The following is a 21,258-nucleotide window of genomic DNA, read 5'->3' on the forward strand; positions in this document are numbered from 1 at the left end:
TTTCCCCCTTGATTGACATTTGGGAAATAACACAATGGGCTTTTAACAGGTTTAATAGACCCAAGAGTGATATAACACACCACAGCACACTCACTCGACTCACTAAATAAAAATGTAAATTTCAATCCAAACAACAAAAAGAAAAAACGATCACAATGCCGAGGGGACTGCAGAGCCGAGAGCAGCGCGGCGCTCATGTTACATCTTCTGTGTCTTTCTAAAGATGTGGAGATTTTGCGTCGCGAAGCGAGAAGGCATTGTTCAAGAGGAAATGTGAGCGGAGACGTGAAACATGTTATTTTCTCCTCACAGCGAGGTGAAGATGGCACGGAGAGGAAACAAAATAAGGATAGTTTTACCAATTATCCATTCCCTTCCCACTCTTTGTCCCTCTGTCCCTCTGGGCTCAGGGCGGCTGTGTGATTTAAAAAAAGGCCTCTCATATTGCCTTGGCTGTGATGGCGAGTAATACTGTAGCCTCCAAATCAATGGAGCCTGTCCTAGATTTCGCTGCGGTCTCAACTCTCTCTCTATAAAGGGATCTGGAGGGCACTCTATATTTTTATTACCTGCAGAGAGAAATGGAGAGGCAGGGACCCGGATCTCATTTCACACACACACACACACACACACACACACACACACACACACACACACACACACACACACACACACACACACACTGATGCATGTACACGAATGCACATGCAGAATCGCACGCGCTCAAATGCAGGCTTGCATGCATGCAAACATAAATACTTTTACGCATGCATGATCACATGATCAAATAAGCACACATGCAGGCCGCAGGCATTCAAGCACGGACCTGCACACACACCAACTGTCCACCTACTGCACCTGAGACCCCTGGTGGCAGGAAAAAAGGGACCCCAGCAGAGACTGTCTCTCTTCATTAGGCGCTGAACACACACACACACACACACACACACACACACACACACACACACACACACACACACACACACACACACACACACCACACAGAGGGGCATGATGCAAATGCCACAGTGGGTTACGCTGACTACTCTGCTGACTGTGCACATTGGGAGGTTGCAGCAGGAAAGGTTGCATCCAGTTTCTAGAGTGAGGGGAGGAAAAGAGAAGAGAAAGCACAAATGGGATGGGATGTGTGAACACAACAAAAAGCGTGGTAAAACTTCCAGCGGTTTGTCTTCATGAGCAGCAATAATGTCTCAACTTTAAGGAACATTGCACAAAATGATGTTGTTAGGTAGTTAGCTAGCTAAAACCAAAAGAATAAAGAGAGGCGAGCCTTTGCATTCAGGAGGAATAAACCTTGGGAATATAAATGAACAGCCTTTCAAGCCTACAGTCGTTGAGTATGTGATTTTCAATGGAGTACTCTTAAATGTATTAATGGACAGATTCCAACTTTTTGCAAGGTGTCTGAAAACTATATTTACAAGGCAATGTGTGTTCCTCTTATCCATCCTGCTCATGAAGAGATCTTAATGGGATTCCAATGACCAGTATGTAATGGATTGACATGCCATTTTCTCAGCTGAAGTCCGGACAGAGTTGCCCTTTCACACACGCGGTATTGTTGGTGTTTAGCCTTTTCTTGAATGTATCTGATGTATTTGGCATCTGCCCTTACGGACTGAAGTTCCCCGAATCTCTTTGTCCCTCCAGGAAGACATTTTCGTTGGTGTCTCCCTGTAAATGACCCTTCTTCTTCAACCTCGGAAAACGCAATCAACTCACCCAGTCGCTTGCTGTAAATTCTCTGTCCACAACCTGCTCATTCTCACATGGCCTTATGGGATATTACAGTGACTTTGTTTGAGGGAGCTGGCAGGGTAAAGTCTGTTTAATGTCCAGTCAGAATTAATAGTCTAGATGAGTTCAGGGTTGCAGAGAATGTGTGAACGGGCTATAGTTTCTTTCCATGTACATATGGGCATGTGAGTTTTGACATGGACTTTGACATGGTGAATCTTTCCTTTAAAAGCTTATTTACCATAATCCTGCACACTTACAGCCTGAACTTGTAAATTCCATTTGACACACAGGAGCAGAGCATGCAAAACCGAGGCCAGCTCATCAGCCAACGTGCCTTTACCCCCTCGACATCAGCGGGGGTAAAGGCGAACAACGCCAGTCTCCCCGCGAGCCTCCGCGCCCCATCCATGCACCCGACCGCCAGGCAGCCAGCCATCCAGCCAACCTTCGTCAGCAGCTAATTAAATCCACCGCTATTCATTTGGCCCTAATGTGCTTTTAATTGGATTACAGGGCCGGTCATGGGGAGGGTTCAGGAAGGGGTGAGGAGGACGACAGAGAGCAGGGCGTGAGGTGAGGGGACGAGGGAGAAGAGGCTGTTTGACATGAGCGTGAGTGAGGTAACCTTATTATTCCGTCCGAGCATGGGGGGGCGAGTAGGGAAGAGGAGAAGCGACGAAGGATGAAGCTTTTCATAATGATGCGATGAGTGTTTGTTTTTTTTGCAGTCAGCAGGATTTGGGTTTTAAGAGAAACTCTGCACATCTGTAACCGGCGAGGGGGGACAGAGAAGGGCAGAGACGGGGGTGGGGATTGGCGTAGGGAAAAGACGAGGCTTTGATGTGGTGATAAGAAAAGTTACAGTGTGTAACAGCACCCAGTGATAGCCAGAGAGGGAAGAAAAGATCAGACGAGCGGGAGGAGTGACGAGAATACGGATGGTGGAGGAAAGAGCGACGGTTTTGGCGCGGCAGTGAGAAATGTATGAGTTGTTTATTGTCAGAAGTAAGAAGTCCTAGGGGTTTGGGAGATGCAGCAGAGCAGGAGCTGAAGTATGGAGCTTTTAATAGTCTCGCTTTTGTACTCTAAAGCGAGAGGAAGAAAGATGCTTTTTCACCACGACTTGTTTAACTTTTTGGGGGGAATAAAAGGCTTGGCTGCTCGCTCGCTTGGTATTCAAGTCGCTACGTCCGACAAGATTAAAAGAGGAGATTCTCCAAGAATGAGGTCAATGTTTGTCAATTTTTGGTTGAATTGATAAATAAATTACAGCCGGATCGATGGAGTTTTAATCTGCGGCTGGTCTTGATAGGCAGCCAAGCCTCCCCCCTACCACCCACACCCCCATCTTTGCCGCCCACCATTTGCAAGCCAGCGTTGGCTGAATGAAACCTGCGTCCAGGAGGCTGACTCTTCATCTCTGGTGCCCAGCCCACTTTTAAAATGACCTTGTACACATTAGAGCGGGAGAGAGTGTTTCAATATTTAACAAAAACAAATTTCATTGTGAAAAAAAATATGGTTTGTGTTAAAATAATAATGTAATAACGTAAATAAATAAAAACGTTAGCTGACTTTCTTTACACCGCGTGAAGTAACAAGCGTAAAGTCAACATCTACTTTTGCACTTATACAGGACACAAACATTGGTCTCCTGGCTGAAAGTCCTGTGTTTGTTTACTCTTTACTATACCACGTAACTTGCAATAACTGTCCCTCAATACACCACCTCACTTGCATTGACCAAATGCAAAAACGTCGTCATTCGCACATCCATGCTTTGTTGAACCGTACAGTTTAACATTTTGTTATCCTGGCGACTGGGCTCCATTTCGTGCTGTAAAGCAACCCAGCAGACTGTGACACGGTGGCCCCTCAATACAAATACAATGTAGAAGCTGGTAATTGGTCATATTTGTCCACAGTAATTAAATTAATGTCTCAATTAATCAATGCAGCACTGATTTATAGATATTTAAAAGATAATACCAGTGTAATTTATTTTTCCCTGCCTAAAGCCCACCAATGGTTTTGCTTGTCTGGAACTACTGTGTGTTCCTCTGCGGGTTTGTCTTACCTCCCAGAGCTCACAGCCCCCCATTGTTTTCAAAAATCCATTAATGGGCACCTTTTCATGCTTTCTATTACTGGTGAACTGTTACATATTTCTTCCGGCTGCAATGAAGTGTCAAAATAAAAAAACTTAAGGCCGAGTGGCAGGCAAAAGTAGGTGGGGACGTGCATTGATTTCCTTCACTTTCAGTTCCAGTAGAATGGAGCTACTTTCAATTCATATGAAATTACTTTGACTTGGAGCTACAAGTCCGCGTTTGGTTAAATTAAGTCATCATCCATCAAGTGATGAATTACGTTTGCCAGTGCGGCAACAACTGCTTTAATGCACTTTTGAAAACAATGGGAGACTGTGACCTCTGGGGTGGAAGGAAACCTTGCAGCAGAAGAACCATTAGCAGTATTATTTTTTTTGGTCGCTTTTCTTACTAGTTTTAAGTGGGTGAGCCTCAGTTTGAAAAAGATGATGTCACCTTTGTCTTTGCACCAATCAGGGTTTGGTTAAAAAAAAAAAAACAGCTATCCTGGTTCTGCCTGGAGGTATTTGTCTTCCATTACCTGAAAATATCGATAATTAGCATCTCATTGTATTAAAACAGAAATGTAAAAACGACAAGTTGGGGTTTTTTTGGGGGGGGGTTGGCTTCTGCATCTATTTGTTTTCATGCAACCAGTGGATCCTCAGCACTCCTTCCAAAGAAATAGTCCCCATGTGAAGTGCTCCGGGAGTGTTGTGTAGGTGGATTATGCAGAGCAGCAGGGATTGTGTTGGGATTTAATCAGAACTCACCTTGACAGCCTCAGCTTTAACGGTAATGTTCAGCTCATGGACGTCCAGTTGGGACCTTGGTGGCCCTGTAAGCCCCGCTGACACAAACAAGGTGACACTTTGGTCGCCTTGGTTTAAGAGCCCGCATCCAAAGCACATCCCGACCAGATGATGTCAAAATCAATATGGCAATGTCACCAGGCCCCGCTCCAGGAGTAATGATGGCCCCTTCAACCTGCTCGGAAGTCATGCACATGCACGCACTTAAACGCGGCCGCATCACTCCCCCACCTCCTTCGTCATATCATCAAGCCCATCAGCGGGCTTAATGGGAGCGCGATCAATACGTCGCAGGGGTCGAGGTGAGGAGGCGAGTACACCGGCGCCCCGTGACACTCGTACTAATGGTGCCACGAGCCGACGACGGTCCACCCGTCACTGTCAGACCAACTGTCCCACCCATTGTCCTTATCATCTCCCCGTCTTTTTAAGCCACTTGCTGTCGCTACGGGTGACCAGCGTGTCGGGCGATAACAGGCCGAAGGTCAATCCCTCTTGATACTACTGCGTCTGCAGTTAAGTGTGGGAAACGAGTTCCACCTGACATCCAAATGAGATCTCAGTAGATTAAGCTCTGCAGCTTGTTGGATTCAATAACTGCGTTGGAGTGAGCATGCTCGGTTTGCTTGTTGGCTTCGAGTGCGGGTTTATGTTTAGTCTGTCCCCCTCGCCATAACCCCTCATTACCGCCAGTTTATCATGCCAGGAAGAGAGTGGCAAAAACAAATTAGTCCACGGGAGGGGAAAATAGCCGGGGATATCGATTTCGCCTTTTCATGCCAGAGTGGAGCACAGAAAATATTGGGCTATAAAAGGGAAACAAGGATATAAAGCCATTACAGTGCGCACTTAATTGATCCCACTTCCCATAACAAATTAATTGAGCGGAAAATGGCAGATGGCTTTGATGAATGTCATAAAAAAGGCTTGTCAGCAAGCCCGGCGTGTGCGACCCCCTTGCTCACGCGCTGTATCGCATGAAGGAGCTGCTAAGGAAGGAGGCTTGTTGGAGCGCGGTGTGTGCTTCCTCCAGTATTTACATCCCAGTGATCCTGATGTTAATCATGTTGACTTATTGACACCATTGCTAATTGTCTACTGCCTCTCCGTGGATTTTTTCTTTTTTTTTCATTCCTCATTGTCTTGCTTCTCTGCCTCCGCGTTCCTTTACTGCAGTCAGTGTACAGGTGCATGTTTGTTTGCCCACGTGGGAGTGTGTGTGTGTTTCAGTGTGTGTTTATACTGACAGGCTGCTGCCCCAGTAGCAGAACAAATGCTAATTTAATCAATTGGCCATAAATCCTACTGGCCGCTGACTCATGCGTCTTCTGCCCTGGGGACTCCAACAAAAACCCTGCCAGTGCAGTTTGTTCAGCATACACACACTCGTGTCCGCACACACACACACATACACACACACACACACACACACTCACTCAGACACAGCATCCATTTTCCATTCTCATGCGTTCCCTCTTCCATCACTGCACCATTAGGATGATTTTCTAACAACTGGCGAGTATAAACACTCATGCAGATGTTGACACACTGAGATAATTGCTATTTTCATTCCCTTCAGCAATTCTTCAGCTGTGCAGAAAGCTTATAGGAGCTGCAATTGATCCATGTTAGCACTCATGCACACACACACACACACACACACACACACACACACACACACACACACACACACACACACACACACACACACACACACACACACACACACAGGCATCTATCTCACAGTTAACTTTCCTGCTACCCATCTTAACCAGAGAATTATTTATTGAGAGCATATTCCTCCTCACATTTGTCCCTCACACACACACACACACACACACACACACACACACACACACACACACGATGCTGACACACCTGCAGTTTCATGACATCCAAATCTGCTAAAGCTGCTGAGACAGCGTCTTCCGGTGGAGGGGGGGGCTTGCGAGACTAGTTGGGGGGCACAGTGGGGCGATAGAGTGACAGAGAGACAGAAAAACAGGGATGCAGAAAGCGGCAGAGTGACAGAGAGAAAAGAAAAAAATTGCCAGAAAGAGCAACAGAGCGATAAAGAAAAGTCAGAAAAAAAGATAGAAAAAGGTGACAAGAGAGAGAGAGGGAAGGAGAGAAGAGCTGCTGTCTGCAAGCAGCATGGCTGGCTGGTACCCACAGGCTCTGTTCAGGATTCTGCAGGGCCTCTGTGGCCCCCGTGTTCCCCATCAATCTCAGCCAGCTCTGGCAGCCGCCAGCGGCTGCATCTTAATCTGCTGGGGCTGGACGTGAGGACGGACAGGTCGCCTGGGCCGCGCAGTAAATAACCCTTCTCCTGACTGTCCCCTTCTATTCCCTCATGCATACACAGACATGGAATAACACACACACACACACACACACACACACACACACACACACACACACACACACACACACACACACACACACACACACACACACACACACACACACACACACACACACACACTCTGGCTTCTCTTTCTCTGCACAAATATTGCTGCATCTTCTGGCTTGGAAGAGACAGCTCTGTGAGCTCTGTGTCAAGTTTTGAGCATTAAAAATGCACGCTGCATGATTAGAAAGTCAAATTTTAAGTTAAACATTGAATGTTATTAACACACTTCAGAAAACAGATTCACGTCTTAGGGTTTTATATTTATATTTATATATAACAGAAATAACTGAAGCGCTGGAAGTAGGTGACATGTCATTTGTTTGTAATTTTGCTAAGCAGAGTAACTTGTTCAGATTAGATGTGTGAGTAAAGGCAACTTCAACCTTATAAGATTTGCTGAATGAAAATGAGCAGAATGGTACAAACAATCTCTTCTTGCTCAAGTTTCTCTGAGAAAAAAATCCCAAATACAAAAATTCTGTGGAGCATGAAAGTCCAGTCTTAATACTGGGTTTACTACAAATCAAATTCTGCAGCTGTCATACGTATCCTACAATCATAATCAGTAGATCAAGTGGGCAGATTGGAAAAATAAATAAATAAAAAAGCAGTGGAAAGCTCCATAAAACGCTGGTGAATGGACAAAAGCAATTCAGGTTTGTATTAAAGGTCACCTGCCAATCAAATGAGTCCCTCTGTTAAATGAGCCATTTGTAGAATAACTGATATTATATCTTTGCTAGAGAATTGAAAATATCCAGATTGTTCTTGTTTCGAATAAATAATTCAAATTGACATGATATCTGCAACATCCCCTGCCTCATGGGTACCTTCCTCTCTCTTTGGGGGTGGGGGCGGTTTGTAAAGGCACCTCTCACATCTTTCACTGTTCTCTGTGTATTTGCCTCTGTCTCACACTCACACTCACACACACACACACACACACACACACACACACACACACACACACACACACATGCGCGTGCAAAACTCACACAAAGCCGGCATCATCCTAACAAGCAGCGGAGGCTGACAGCTGCACAGATCTGACACAAAAGATGCACTATCTGGGAAACACGGAGGAGGCAAGGTGAGGGAGACTCTGCGGATTAGAGGGCGGCTATCTCGCTCGCCCAGGGGCCCCGTCTGAAATCCGGGTATAGGCAGCCGGCACGAGTCGCCGGGCTCAGAAGCTATAAGGCCGCTACGCCCACAACCCCACGTGGCAATCCGCGAGGATCAGTTGAATTTACAACCCTGCACAGCCCTGTTTCTCTAACCCCAACCCCCCTGCCTTCACTTCTCCATTAGTAAGACCGGGTCAAAGGTCACCATATCCTCCCCTCCACCCCCCTGTGAAGCACGCTTGCTCCGATGGCTCCGGGGCACAGCACATTGCGTTCCCACTGGGATGCCGGTAGCCATGGCAATCTTTGAACTCGGCAGCAAGAGAGGAGGCGAGGGATGAGAGCCGGGGTTTGTAAGGTAACAGTGTTCTGCTCGGTGAATGACAGCTTCCCAGGGTCTTTATGTTCCGCTATAGCTCACAACCAGGAATATATTCAAGCTACATGCACAAAACACGCAACAAACACATGTGTTATCTCATGCCGAGTCAGGCCTGGATGGAGAAGATGTACAGGCACGTTCCGGTGGACACACATACAAACACACACTTGCCTCGTCTGTTTGACAGATGACCTCACGCTCTGTGTCAGCGAGCTGCAGTGTCTGCCTCTGTTGGGAGTAATAGTGTCCAGAATGACATGTTATGACGGGAAGGAGCACTGCGGCAAGCCCACACAAACACACACACACACACACACACACACACACACACACACACACACACACACACACACACACACACACACACACACACACACAGACACACACACTCTAGCACCTAGCCCATCATGGGTGTGTTTTTGTCTTTACCACCGTCTAGCCCTACTACTGCTTCACCAAAAGAAAAAAAGGCAACGGGGGGGATTGAATGTCGATTTTCGTTTAAGAAAAAAACCCAGACTGGAACAAGTCATAGATCAAAAGCTTAAATATCAAAAAATGCTCTTTCTGTACTAAAAGTGCGAGGATGTTTTTGCCTCTTTGACATGAAGCTTGTGCTGTTGATACATGTGAACGAGACTTGAGAGATAGTTTTTGCTTTGCTAGATCATACAATATTTAAAAAAAACTGGGGTAGAACTCTTTGCGAGGCTTGGACAACATGTTTTACCTCCGACATGTGAAGGAGCAGTTATCTCTCTCCACAGAACCCCAATTAAAGGGGAGATTCTAGTATCAGCCAGCATTTCTGGTTTCTTCACGAGACGAAATGGTTTAAGTTGGAACTCACATTTCTTTGACAGACAGAGTGTGGGAAGAGCCTGTCTATCTGTGTGAAGCCAAACAAATGATAAAGAAACACCTGAGACCGACTTCAAACTCCTTGGCAGTCGAAGAGGAAAATAAGAAGCTGGAAAAAATGAAACAGGGAGTAACAAGATGGTGCTTAAAATGAACAGCTGCAATTGGCAACCTATGTTTAAAATGTCAAGGTGGGTTTTCTGAAAGAGGAGTTATTTGTAGTTGTGAGTTTTATCTGATTTTTGTTGGAAATAAATCAAATCTGCCAACACAACACATGAATCCCTTTCCAGTCTCTTCTTTCCACATTGATTTTGAGGAAATCTTCGCACCTCACATGGAACTGAGAGGAAACATTTTTATGAAGGCAAGGTGACGCTGTATCTCAAAACTGTCTTTAATGAATGTATGAAACTATTTAATGTGGATTGGTTACATCATGGCCAACAACAAAGCAAGTATCTGTGCTAATACCAATCCAGTGTATCCAATTTTTCTTTAGCTGCTTCGTTGCTGGTGTTGGTTCCTGCCAAAAAAAACTCTACATTTAACTATCTGAACATATCCCCAAGCTCAGAAAGGAAATAGTAAAATTCAGAAAGAAAATGCCATAACTTTAGTAGATGCCCTCTTGATTTATCAAACTCAGACCAAAAAACAAAGATTTTGTTGGAGGAGGATGGAGTACAGTTACCAACAACTCTTTCATCATACGAATGGGCATGTTAGTGTCTTATTAAGACAGACTTGGGGAATGAAATCGAAAGCTAACCTTTAAGAAAGAAAGAAAGGATGGTCAGATGGATGAAGCGGTGGGGGGAGGGGAGTGGAGGTGAAAAAATCCTTGCAGGGGGGTAGAGATAGAGAGGGAGGAAGGGGCTGACACCTTGACGGATTGATTGAGATCGCCCAATACACGGTGTTGCCTACAGCCGAGATTAGCAAGAGGTCCGGGTCAGCACAATCTCACTGTGTTAGATAACTCTCCTGCCTTGCAGCTGCAGCTTGATACTGCACCGCAACGCACACAATAATTTTTTACTGGATATCTCTTAAACTCACATCTTCAGATTTGAGAACCCTGCATGTGTGTGTGTGTGTGTGTGTGTGTGTGTGTGTGTGTGTGTGTGTGTGTGTGTGTGTGTGTGTGTGTGTGTGTGTGTGTGTGTGTGTGTGTGTGTGTGTGTGTGTGTGATATAGAGAGAGACAGACTGTGGGGCCCAGTATCCATGGCAACCCTCAGCCAGGTGCACTGGTTCATATGCGATTCAGGTAATTCTACCTACAATGAAAAGCATGCATATAAGGTCAGTGGTATTCAAATGCACTGCATGTTTTTCCCCCCTCAGTATTCATATTCAGCCTCTCTCTGGACGCTGCACCCCCACCCCCCCCCCACCCCCCAAAAGAGCTGATATCTCCCATAATGCCCTGCTTGAGTGGCAGGTGTGATATTTCCCCTCGCTTTGATTGAGGACTGCATTTAAAATTCGACGGCAAATGTTGAGAGAATATACCAGGCATGTTATTAATACTTTCAATATTGCAGTGCAGCGGGGGGTTGAAGACATGCCTGGAGCCGAGGTGTAGTTGTTACATTCACCGCCTCAGATCATGATTTTGGAAAAAAGGGTCGTGATTTTGAATGACTGTGTGATTTCAAAAAAAAAAACACACACACACACACACACAGGGAAAGAGAAAAGAAAAAGAAACACAAAAAATTGGGTAAAGAGAGAGAGTCATAGGGCTCGCTGTCGATGGGGTTTTGGAGGCTTGTGTTAAGCCAGGGGCTTTGACAGCTGGGTTTAAGGGGAACGGATAGGGCTATGGATTGGAGTCAGGTCTCTACTTCATATGCTGAAGATTAAACTCCTATCCTCCTCCTCCTACACCATTTTGGACGTCTGTGGCATCATTTCACTCGGCTGTTTGTGGGTGTTTGCAGCGGTGATTTACAGCCAGGGTCGTTGCTGCAGAGCGCTCTCTGGTAAAAAAACCTTTGCAAATCAGATATTCTGTGCCAGAACTCACCAGCATTAGCAGCCTGAATCACAAATGTGCTTTAATCACCAGGCAACACCGACCATGTAAATGTGCACTCAGATAAACGTGATGGTGATGTGATAAAAGACGTGAATAATGCAAGCCAGGTCTGATTGTGTTTGTGCGTTCATGTGTTTTCAACAGCGGATGTGGAGGGCTTTGGGTTTCAGTGACAGGAAGAGGCAAAATCTAAATGAATTTATACAAGATTTAGAGCTGAGGAGATTAGTCGATCCACAGAAAGTTAATTGGCAACACTTTAAATAATTGTATGGTAATAAAAAAAGAAAATTCTTTAGAAATTACAAAAATCCCTGATTCTAGCTTCTGAAATGTGAATATATGGTGGTTTTTCTCAGTATTTTGCGTAGCCAATGTCAGTTTAGAAAATGGTGTAAAAAGCTGATCACACTATAATTTTTATCAAAATCCTGGCAATAATTGTTACTGTTATTTTGTGCAAGCTTGGTATACATTTGTGAATGGGGTTTTTCTTTATGATTTGAAAAAATTACAATATATGCACAACATGAATACAGATTGTAGAGTAATTTTCACAGAAACACTGCAACAGTCGGTAGTGCATGGTTTGCAGCCAAGTCCACATTCAGTGATAACGAATAAAACCTCTCCACTGCAGGCTAATTAAGGTTTGCTAAGGGTGTCCTCTGGCAGTCATTATTAAGGGAAATCAATGTCCAATCAAGCTATTGACTTTGACTCTGGAACCGATAAGAAGGCTGGATTGTGACACATATTTATGATATTTGGGATGAGTTTTATGATGAATAGGTGACCGCACGATTCATCATTAGTGCTTCACTTTGAATAGAAAAGTACAAAATGTAAGAGTTTTGTTGAAGGATACAGAGAGTTTTTATGGTAAAGGGCACAAGATTGGTTGGGCCTGCAGTGGATATGTTGCACCACTGGTGTAGTCAATCACTCGATAGGTTGAAGATGGTATGTTTGACGTGTGTGTGTGTGTGTGTGTGTGTGTGTGTGTGTGTGTGTTAAGAGGCCTCCGAAATGACCTCGCACATAGAGATGATGGTCGTAAATTGGTCTGAAGTCTCATTTTCCCCCAAAGGATTTTGACCAGCTGCCACAGCTTGGAACCCATTTCAGCCCTACAGCACCAGTCCTCACACACCTAGTGACAGAGTTAATGAGCAGATTTTACGGCTAAATTGGACGACCTAGGAGAAGTAAATGTAATGTGAATCAGCAGGGCTGTAAATAGTACCTAATAAGTAATACAGGGCTGATGCCCATTGGTTTCTCATTAAAATCACAATATGGTTTGCTGGTACTAAGCCAGTATCACAGTTAAGACCAATCTAATCACAGATCGTATCAGGCTGAGATAAAATAAACATGTGATGGGGCAGTGCTGACTCCCATAGTGGGAAAAATAAAGAAGGGTTTTGCTGCCACCATGTGGATAAATAGAGCAATGCAGTCTGTGAATTTTAAACCGTCTCAACAATGTGCCTGATGTTTACTGTTAAGATGTTTACTTAACTCTAACATATGATTTATAATAAATTAACCATGCAATATCATCCCAGTGATTTTGGTTCTATACATTTTTCTTGTAATGTTTCCCATCAAAATTCTAGGTTTGGTAGTATTTTATATTCACATATCATGATTAGCAGTGTTTTCGTAAAGCATGCATGAACCAATTAATATTATATATGAGGAAGTCAATTTTTTACAAAAAAATTATACAAAAAAAGAAAGATGAAATCATTATCTCTTTTAACATATTTAACACTAACAGAAGCATTTTGGTGATGTGATAAAAGACGTGAATAATGCAAGCCAGGTCTGAAGGGCTTTGGGTTTCAGTGACAGGAAGTCACTGTATAAATAATGAATTTATACAAGATTTAGAGCTGAGAAGATTAGTCGATCCACAGAAAGTTAATTGGCAACACTTTAAATAATTGTATGGTAATAAAAAATGTTTTTCTTTAGAAATTACAAAAACAAAAATCCCTGATTCTAGCTTCTGAAATGTGAATATATGGTGGTTTTTCTCAGTATTTTACGTAGCCAATGTCAGTTTAGAAAATGGTGTAAAAAGCTGATCACACTTTCATTTTTATCAAAATCCTGGCAATAATTGTTACTGTTATTTTGTGCAAGCTTGGTATACATTTGTGAATGGGGTTTTTCCTTATTTTGTTTTTTTCTATGTGTAAAAAAATTACAATATATGCACAACATGAATACAGATAGTAGAATAATAATAATAATAATAATAATAATAATAATAATAATAATAATAATAATAATAATAATCTTTTGGAATTGCAAAAACAAAAATCACTAATTCTAGCTTCTAAAATGTGAATATATGGTGAATAGCAGTGTTTTCGTAAAGCATGCGTCTGTTCGAATTACAATGAATATTATATCATGCATCATGCATCATATATCAGCATTATATCATGCTGACCAGTCCCCCATGTGGATATACTGTACATTTGTATTTTTATTCTTATTTTTATTTTTATTTTATTTTATTTTTATTTTTATTTTAATTGTATAACATATGTATTTATAATCTGTTTCTGTAATTGAGCTGCTGCTACACCCGAATTTCCCCCATGGGGATCAATAAAGGAATATAATAATAATAATAATAATAATAATAATAATAATAATAATAATAATAATAATAATAATAATAATATCGGGTGTAGCAGCAGCTTATTGTTTTTGTATTCGTTTATTGCACTTATCCTATTCGTATTAATTGTAGCACTTATTATATTCGTATTAGTCTGTTGCAATTATTGTTTTCGTTTAAGTAATCTGCACTCTGCACTATACTTTTGCTCTGGTTTATGCTTTAAGATGCTTGTTTAAGAAAGGAGATGCAATTTTGACTTCTGGTGACTAATAGTTCTCTTGAATACCTATGTTGAATACACTTTATAAGTTACTTTAAATAAATACAGCTGTCCCCTATTTGTATAAATAGACTGTAATGTAATGTAATGTAATGTGAGGAAGTCAATTTTCACAATAAATAATACAAAAAAAGAAAAGACAAAATCAAAAAAAAAAATCATCATCTCTTTTAACATATTTAACACTAACAGTGTAAAATTTTAATATCATTACTATTAAATAAATACAGCTGCCCCCTATTTGTATAGTACAATAGCTAAATGACTGTAATGTAATGTAATGTGAGGAAGTCAATTTTCACAATAAATAATACAAAAAAAGACAAATTAAATCATCATCTCTTTTAATATTTAAATATGTTAAAAGAGATGATGATTTAATTTTCACAATAAATAACAGTGTAAAATTCTTATTATCATTACTATTAAATAAATACAGCTGTCCCCTATTGGTATAGTATAGTTTTTCGAGTTCACAATGTAATGTAATATGAGGAAGTCAATTTTACACTAACAGTGTAAAATTCTTATTATCACTACTACTAAATAAATACAGCTGTCCCCTATTTGTTTTTATAGTTTTTTATATAGTTTTTCGAGTTCACAATCCCGCGCATGCGCAGACCCATCCGATGAGCTCAATCTATCCTCGGCAATCTCCGTGGTTTCCCCCTCCCCCTCCCCCCCCCCTCCTCCCCTCTCGGCAACCTTCGTCCCTTTCCGTCCTTCTCCGTCACCACTCGGGTCCCCCCCCCGGTCGCTCGGCGCTGCCTCTCGCTGCCGTCGTCTCCCCTCGTCCTCCTCTCCGTGTTGTTGTTCTCGGTGACGCGACGGAGGTGTAGCCTGACGCGGTCTCTTACGTGTCGGTCTGAATAAAAGTGGAGCTCCGTAGACCCGGGAGTGACGAAGCGAGTCTGTGTTGGTAAGAGGATACGCATCCGATGTTTGCTAAACAAGATAGATGGCTGCACAGAGAAAGTTATCTCAGCCTGATATCCGCACAAAGCCAACAAAGAGATCATGGCGGCGGTGTTGCAGAGGCTCTCAAAATGAGTCAGTCTCTGCAGGGCTGAGACATAGGTATTAATATGGGAGTGGGCTTTTTGAATGTGTTTTTATTTTTTAATAAAACTGCCTAGAAATATGTTGCAAAAGCAATCTTATCATGTTGTGTAAATTCATTTTTAACACGTGTTTAAACTTTGAATTTAGCCCACACACACACACAAAAAGAAACCTTTTTTTTTTTTTTTTTTTAGTTTGCACACATCTCAATGCATGCAGACATTTCCCTCCATGCAGGCTCACAGCTACTGTTATTCACTTATTTAATTAAATATGTAATATATATGCACCACATGTGTGTGTGTGTGTGTGTGTGCAAAGCTCCACACACAAGGAGAGGAAAAAAAAAAAAAAAAAAAAAAGTTTAAATAGAGATTTAATAGATGTTGAATAAATGGCGGCTAAATTTTTTGGTTTGCACTCTCAATGCATTGCTAGCTTGTTAGCATGCTAACAGAATCAATGAAGCTCATGCTGCTGGAGCTAACTAGCTACATGCTAACAGTGTAACTCCAGGGTGAAGGGTGTGCTTGGTTTACATGTTGGAGGAGGGAGGGGGGGTGTTTTTTGTGCATTCATGTTATGTTTGTGAGTGTTGGGGGGGAATGATGCTTTTAAATGGAAACATGCTAAGATAGATGTTATGTTAGCATGCTAAGCTAAGCTAAGCCACACCCTCCTGCAAGAACATGCACTGTGGATGATGCACAGCCTCCCAGAGTGTTTTTTGGCTGCACACACACACCGTACACCACTTTATTTATACAGTTCTGTTTCAAGCATGATGGTGTGTATTCAAATAAGGAGGTCTCTTTTTACATTTTTCAGATTTTTTTAAATGACAATGGAGGCTGGTGCAGACACACAGCAAAGTGGTGAAACAGTTGTCTCGGAGTCTGAGGCGCAGCACATCACCCTGGCCCAGGTAAATCTCATCAGCACTTTGAATACCTGAGATAACTGGTCGTTTCTGCTGCTTAGAACTGCTCAAAACTTCATCAGATTCGTGACTGTGCGTTGCCGTGGTTACAGGCAACCATAGCAGCTGGCCAGGTGACAACCAGTGGTTCCACTGTAACACTAGTGCAGTTACCTAATGGTCAGACAGTCCAGGTGCACGGGGTGATCCAAGCTGCCCAGCCCTCTGTCATCCAGTCCCCACAAGTCCAAACCGTACAGGTGAGAGGACACTTTTTGGCTTTTTTATTTATTTTATTTTTTATATATATACAGCACACCAATAATATTTTTGCTTTATTGTCTTAATAATAGCCAATGAATGCAGACATGCTTGAGTCAGAATTTAAAAATTAAAGAAAACAAATTAGCATCTGAACTCATTAAAGTGAGTTGTCTCATTAATTGTCATTATGGAGCACATAATCTTACAAAACATTGCGATAGAAGCTGAAACTTTTGGCCCATCCACATGGGATTAGAAGACAGCACTTCATTTCATACTTCTTCCGGTCTTGCATACACACATTCTTTGGGGTAAAGAAAACTAATAAGAGAATAACAACAAAAAAGATCAGATTTTCTTTGTTGAGTCAGCTGTTAAAATAACAGTATAATGATTTTTGTTCACTTGCAGATTTCAACTGTTGCTGAGAGTGAAGACTCTCAGGAGTCCGTAGACAGTGTGACAGATTCTCAGAAGAGGCGAGAGATCCTGTCCAGACGACCTTCTTATAGGTCTGTGAAACATCTTATCACAAATATATAATGAATCTCGAGTAGCGCTCTCATTTGAGCAAACATTTTCCCTGTTGTATTATTGTTTGATGGTTTTTTTGACAGTGTTGGATGTCTGAGTGTGAGAGAGCTTTTCCATTTAATTAACTATTGTTACTTTTAAGCAAAAGGCTTAACTTGCAACCGCGAGAGAGGTCAAGTTATTTTGGAGCATTGGTATTATTATTATTTTGTTTTAAAATCCAAGAAAACATTTTGCTGAGATTCCTTTGTGATTGTTTTTCATCTACAGGAAGATTCTGAACGATTTATCGTCGGATGTTCCAGCAGTTCCTCGAATTGAGGAAGAAAAGTCAGAAGACGACACAGCCCCTGCCATCACCACAGTCACCATGCCGACTCCCATCTATCAGACTAGTAGTGGCCAGTACAGTAAGTACTTTTAAATACTGCGATACAGGAAGCTGGTGGTTTGTGTTGAAACTTGCAGGATATCCTGATGTCAAGTGTTGGCCTTTTGCTCTTAGCAATAGTGTCTTGTCGCTGCTTAATTAAGAGGCAGTTGAAAACAAGGTCTCAATAATCAGATATTTAATACTAAGCCATTATTATTTCATTGGTTTGTATCACACCAAGGAAGTTAGTTCTGCTTGTCAGTGTATGCATTGACCTTTCTGGATCTGATACTCTCTGTCACGATCAGAGTTTTTCTTGGACACGTATTAAAGGTCCAGTGTGTAGCATTTAGGGGATTTATTTGGCAGGAATGGAATAAAATTGTTAAAAAAAAAGATGAATGAAGAGCACTCACATTTTTAGGAAAGGACAATTCAATTAATTTCCTTTTAAATGGATGGATGGATACGATTTCACTTGCCGCTGTCATCTTGTATTTCAATTTCCCTGACCAATGATTTCAATTTGGAGAACATCACTTATGCTCATTTGGGACTAACTCAAACATAATGTCCCTCTGCAGTTGCCATCACCCAGGGTGGAGCCATCCAGCTGGCCAATAACGGAACAGATGGAGTGCAGGGCCTGCAGACACTGACCATGGCCAACGCAGGCCAGGGTGGTGCCACCATCCTGCAGTACGCCCAGACCACCGACGGGCAGCAGATCCTCGTGCCCAGCAACCAAGTGGTCGTACAAGGTGGGGAAATAATTTAACGTTCTGTTTTGCTTAAGCCTAATGAAGATTAATGAATGAGTTTTGCAATACATTTTGAACATAAAACTAAACCAATAAGAACAGAAAAAACATCCATAAACGTGTATTTCTGTATCTCTTTATTAAAAACGCTGTGTGTTTGTCTCTCTTCGTCCCTCAGCTGCCTCCGGTGATGTCCAGGCCTATCAGATCCGCACAGCCCCCACCAACGCCATCACCCCTGGGGTGGTCATGGCAACTTCGCCTGCAATGGGCACAGGAGGAGGCACAGAGGAAGTCACACGCAAAAGGGAGGTCCGACTTATGAAAAACAGGTACGGGTTTTATGTGGCCAATGGTGGTGTTCATTTTTCTTGTTGTGTTAACATCTAGAAATGAGAAACAGTGCAAACTGATGCAAGCACTGAGATGTAAGCTGCCATGAAAGTAGCCATGTATGCACGTTTTAGACCTTAACCACAGACATCTACTCACACATGGTGTTCATGTCACACAGGGAGGCAGCCCGAGAGTGTCGCAGGAAGAAGAAGGAGTACGTCAAGTGTCTGGAGAACCGCGTGGCCGTGCTGGAGAACCAGAACAAAACCCTCATCGAGGAACTCAAAGCCCTCAAAGACTTGTACTGCCACAAATCTGAGTAGAAAGGAAACCAAACGCCTGCCAGGGGCTCGACAGGGGCCTGTCCCCATGTACAGAGACTCAGCACAGAGCCATGCATCTGGATGCCACTCCCCCTTTTCTACTCTTTTGCTTTCTTTTTAAAAACTGCTGAAAAATCTGTAAAGTGACTCACCAGGAATAGAGAAAAACACACCCCCCCTCCCACTTCAGCGTTTATGAAATCGTATTTCTGTTCCCCATGAGAAGGGTGACGCAAATGTTCAGAACGGATGTGGAGGAGACTAGAACCATACAGGGTCCTTGTGGTGAAGTGACAGAACAGGCCATGAGGCTGTTCTGTGCGTTTTTTTCGACGCCACCAAAGGGAAGCATTCCAGTCACTGGTGCCTGGACAAACTGGGCGACATCACCAGCAACGGGGAACTGCGCAAATACCATCACCGATAACGACGGAACTTTTTACATTTTAATCTCCCAAAGACACTCGGATCATTTGGAGAGGTTTCCTTTTGTGTGCATCGTTTGTAACTGTACTTGCGCTATTGCATTAACATCTGTTACTTACTAATGCTTTGAACTGTAGATGGGCTGTTTCATGGACATTTTTATCTTTTAGCTGTGTTTCGTTTTATTATGTATTTGGATTATCTGCTTGCGTAATGCCATTGACCTTTTTTTTTTTTTTTTTTTTTTTTTTTTTTTTTTTTACTTAAATTTACTTTGCCTTGATCTGACATGAACAAAAAAAAAAAAGAAGCTAACTATTATGTTGAGTTTTAAAATCGTCTTCATGTTAAATTCAGCTTTAAAGATACTAGACAAAGACAGGCCGAAGTCATAATCTCTCAAGTGAAACATTTATGGTCACAAAAGTGTTTATGTTCTGATGCATGTTGCCGGTAATATACCTAAGGCTCATTGTTTTTTGTTTTTTTTCATTTCTACCAGTTTAAACAAGATTCCAACTGGGATTTTGTTTCCTGCTGATCTCTGTAGTTTACAGTAAACAGCAGGACTGTACCGAATAGTTCGAAGCTTCATTCATAACATTGACATTCAAATTTTAAATTAACATTTCTTTTGCATGTCTATTCATTCTGTTTAAACCTTGTGTATCTGCACAGCTGCAGATAAAGATTGGTGCACTAATTATATCAGTATTTGCCGTTATAAAATATGACTGAATTCAACGGTTATTCGAAAACATAAATGGAAGCTTCAAATGTAAAATGAAATCAAAACATTTGGTACAGGGCAGTTTGTGGCATTTTATTAAATGCAGCTCATGCACAAGACTATGTAAACAAAAAATGCTTAAACTGCAGAGTTTTTGTTAAAAGTGGATTTAAAAAATATATTTTCACTCACATTTTTGTATTATGGATTTTTCAATCCATTTTTTTTAAATAAATTGTATTAATTCTTGGATTATTTTTGAATGGAAAAACAAAAATAATGAGCCTTACTTGTTTGGCATTGAAAGAAATACTTTTGTCTCCATATTTTATTAGCAAACTTTGGAGACGCATGTCCCATCACTGGAATCGCGGGTTGCTTGGTATGTTGGTGTCTTTGAACGGAACGTCAACACAGTTTAGTTATTGGGAAAGTTTTGATTTCATTCTTTTTAATTGAAGAGAAAAAAAATCAATTTCAATAGTTGGACTTTGTAATGCGAATCTGAGATATCAGGTCACCTCTATGTAGTGGTGTCTCCAAATTCTGTTTCTAGGATTACGAAGTGGCATGCTCACTTTCCTTGCACACAATCCTACAACACTTCGAATGATTTAACAGGAAAATCTCACGCACCACAAACAGGCCAAGCCCGCTGTTACAAGGTGTAATTAATCTACAAAGGCCCATGCGTTTTGTTGCTTATTAACTCTAAAGGCATCATCATGCATTTTTATTAGACATTATTAGTTGTGTGGAGCGTCAAATCTCAACAAGTACGACTCGGTTGCACCTATCAAACACCCTGTAAAGGATTGTAAAGTGTGACCAAATCAAAAAGTTTTCACAGTGAACAAAAATGATATTTTTCATCATAGTGGAATGCCATGTTGTATTATTTTAGGTATTATATATATAGTCATGACAGTATGCTTTTTTTATGTTGCTTTTCATTAATTTTGTACTCACGATTTCTAAATGTCAGCACCAACTTGTATAAAACAGTGCATTACGTTAGAGCTATTCAAATATTACATTTTTGGCAGCTGTTAATAAATGTGTTTCTGGTAATCTTTGTTTGTTTAAACATTTTTATTTGATTCGTGTG

The 21,258-nt window shown here is 41.8% G+C and overlaps 1 protein-coding gene across 3 annotated transcripts; it reads left to right on the forward strand.

The window, feature by feature from the left end:
• Positions 1-15,185: 15,185 nt before the first annotated feature.
• On the forward strand, positions 15,186-21,212 carry LOC129111569 (cyclic AMP-responsive element-binding protein 1-like). Of its 3 annotated transcripts, none has more exons than XM_054623561.1 (8): positions 15,186-15,341; positions 16,313-16,409; positions 16,487-16,663; positions 17,079-17,179; positions 17,472-17,611; positions 18,159-18,335; positions 18,514-18,667; positions 18,850-21,212. In XM_054623561.1, the coding sequence occupies exons 2-8, from the start codon at positions 16,323-16,325 to the stop codon at positions 18,992-18,994; spliced, it is 981 nt and encodes a 326-aa protein (XP_054479536.1). In that variant the 5' UTR covers positions 15,186-15,341; positions 16,313-16,322; the 3' UTR covers positions 18,995-21,212. The 3 variants fall into 3 exon arrangements, with proteins under 3 accessions (XP_054479536.1, XP_054479538.1, XP_054479537.1); XM_054623563.1 differs by having other exon boundaries at positions 16,517-16,663; XM_054623562.1 differs by lacking the exon at positions 15,186-15,341 and adding an exon at positions 15,404-15,499.
• The last annotated feature ends 46 nt before the right edge of the window (positions 21,213-21,258 follow it).

The sequence above is a fragment of the Anoplopoma fimbria genome, chromosome 22 (genome assembly GCF_027596085.1).
Source record: "Anoplopoma fimbria isolate UVic2021 breed Golden Eagle Sablefish chromosome 22, Afim_UVic_2022, whole genome shotgun sequence".
In the NCBI taxonomy this organism is placed as follows: domain Eukaryota; kingdom Metazoa; phylum Chordata; class Actinopteri; order Perciformes; family Anoplopomatidae; genus Anoplopoma; species Anoplopoma fimbria.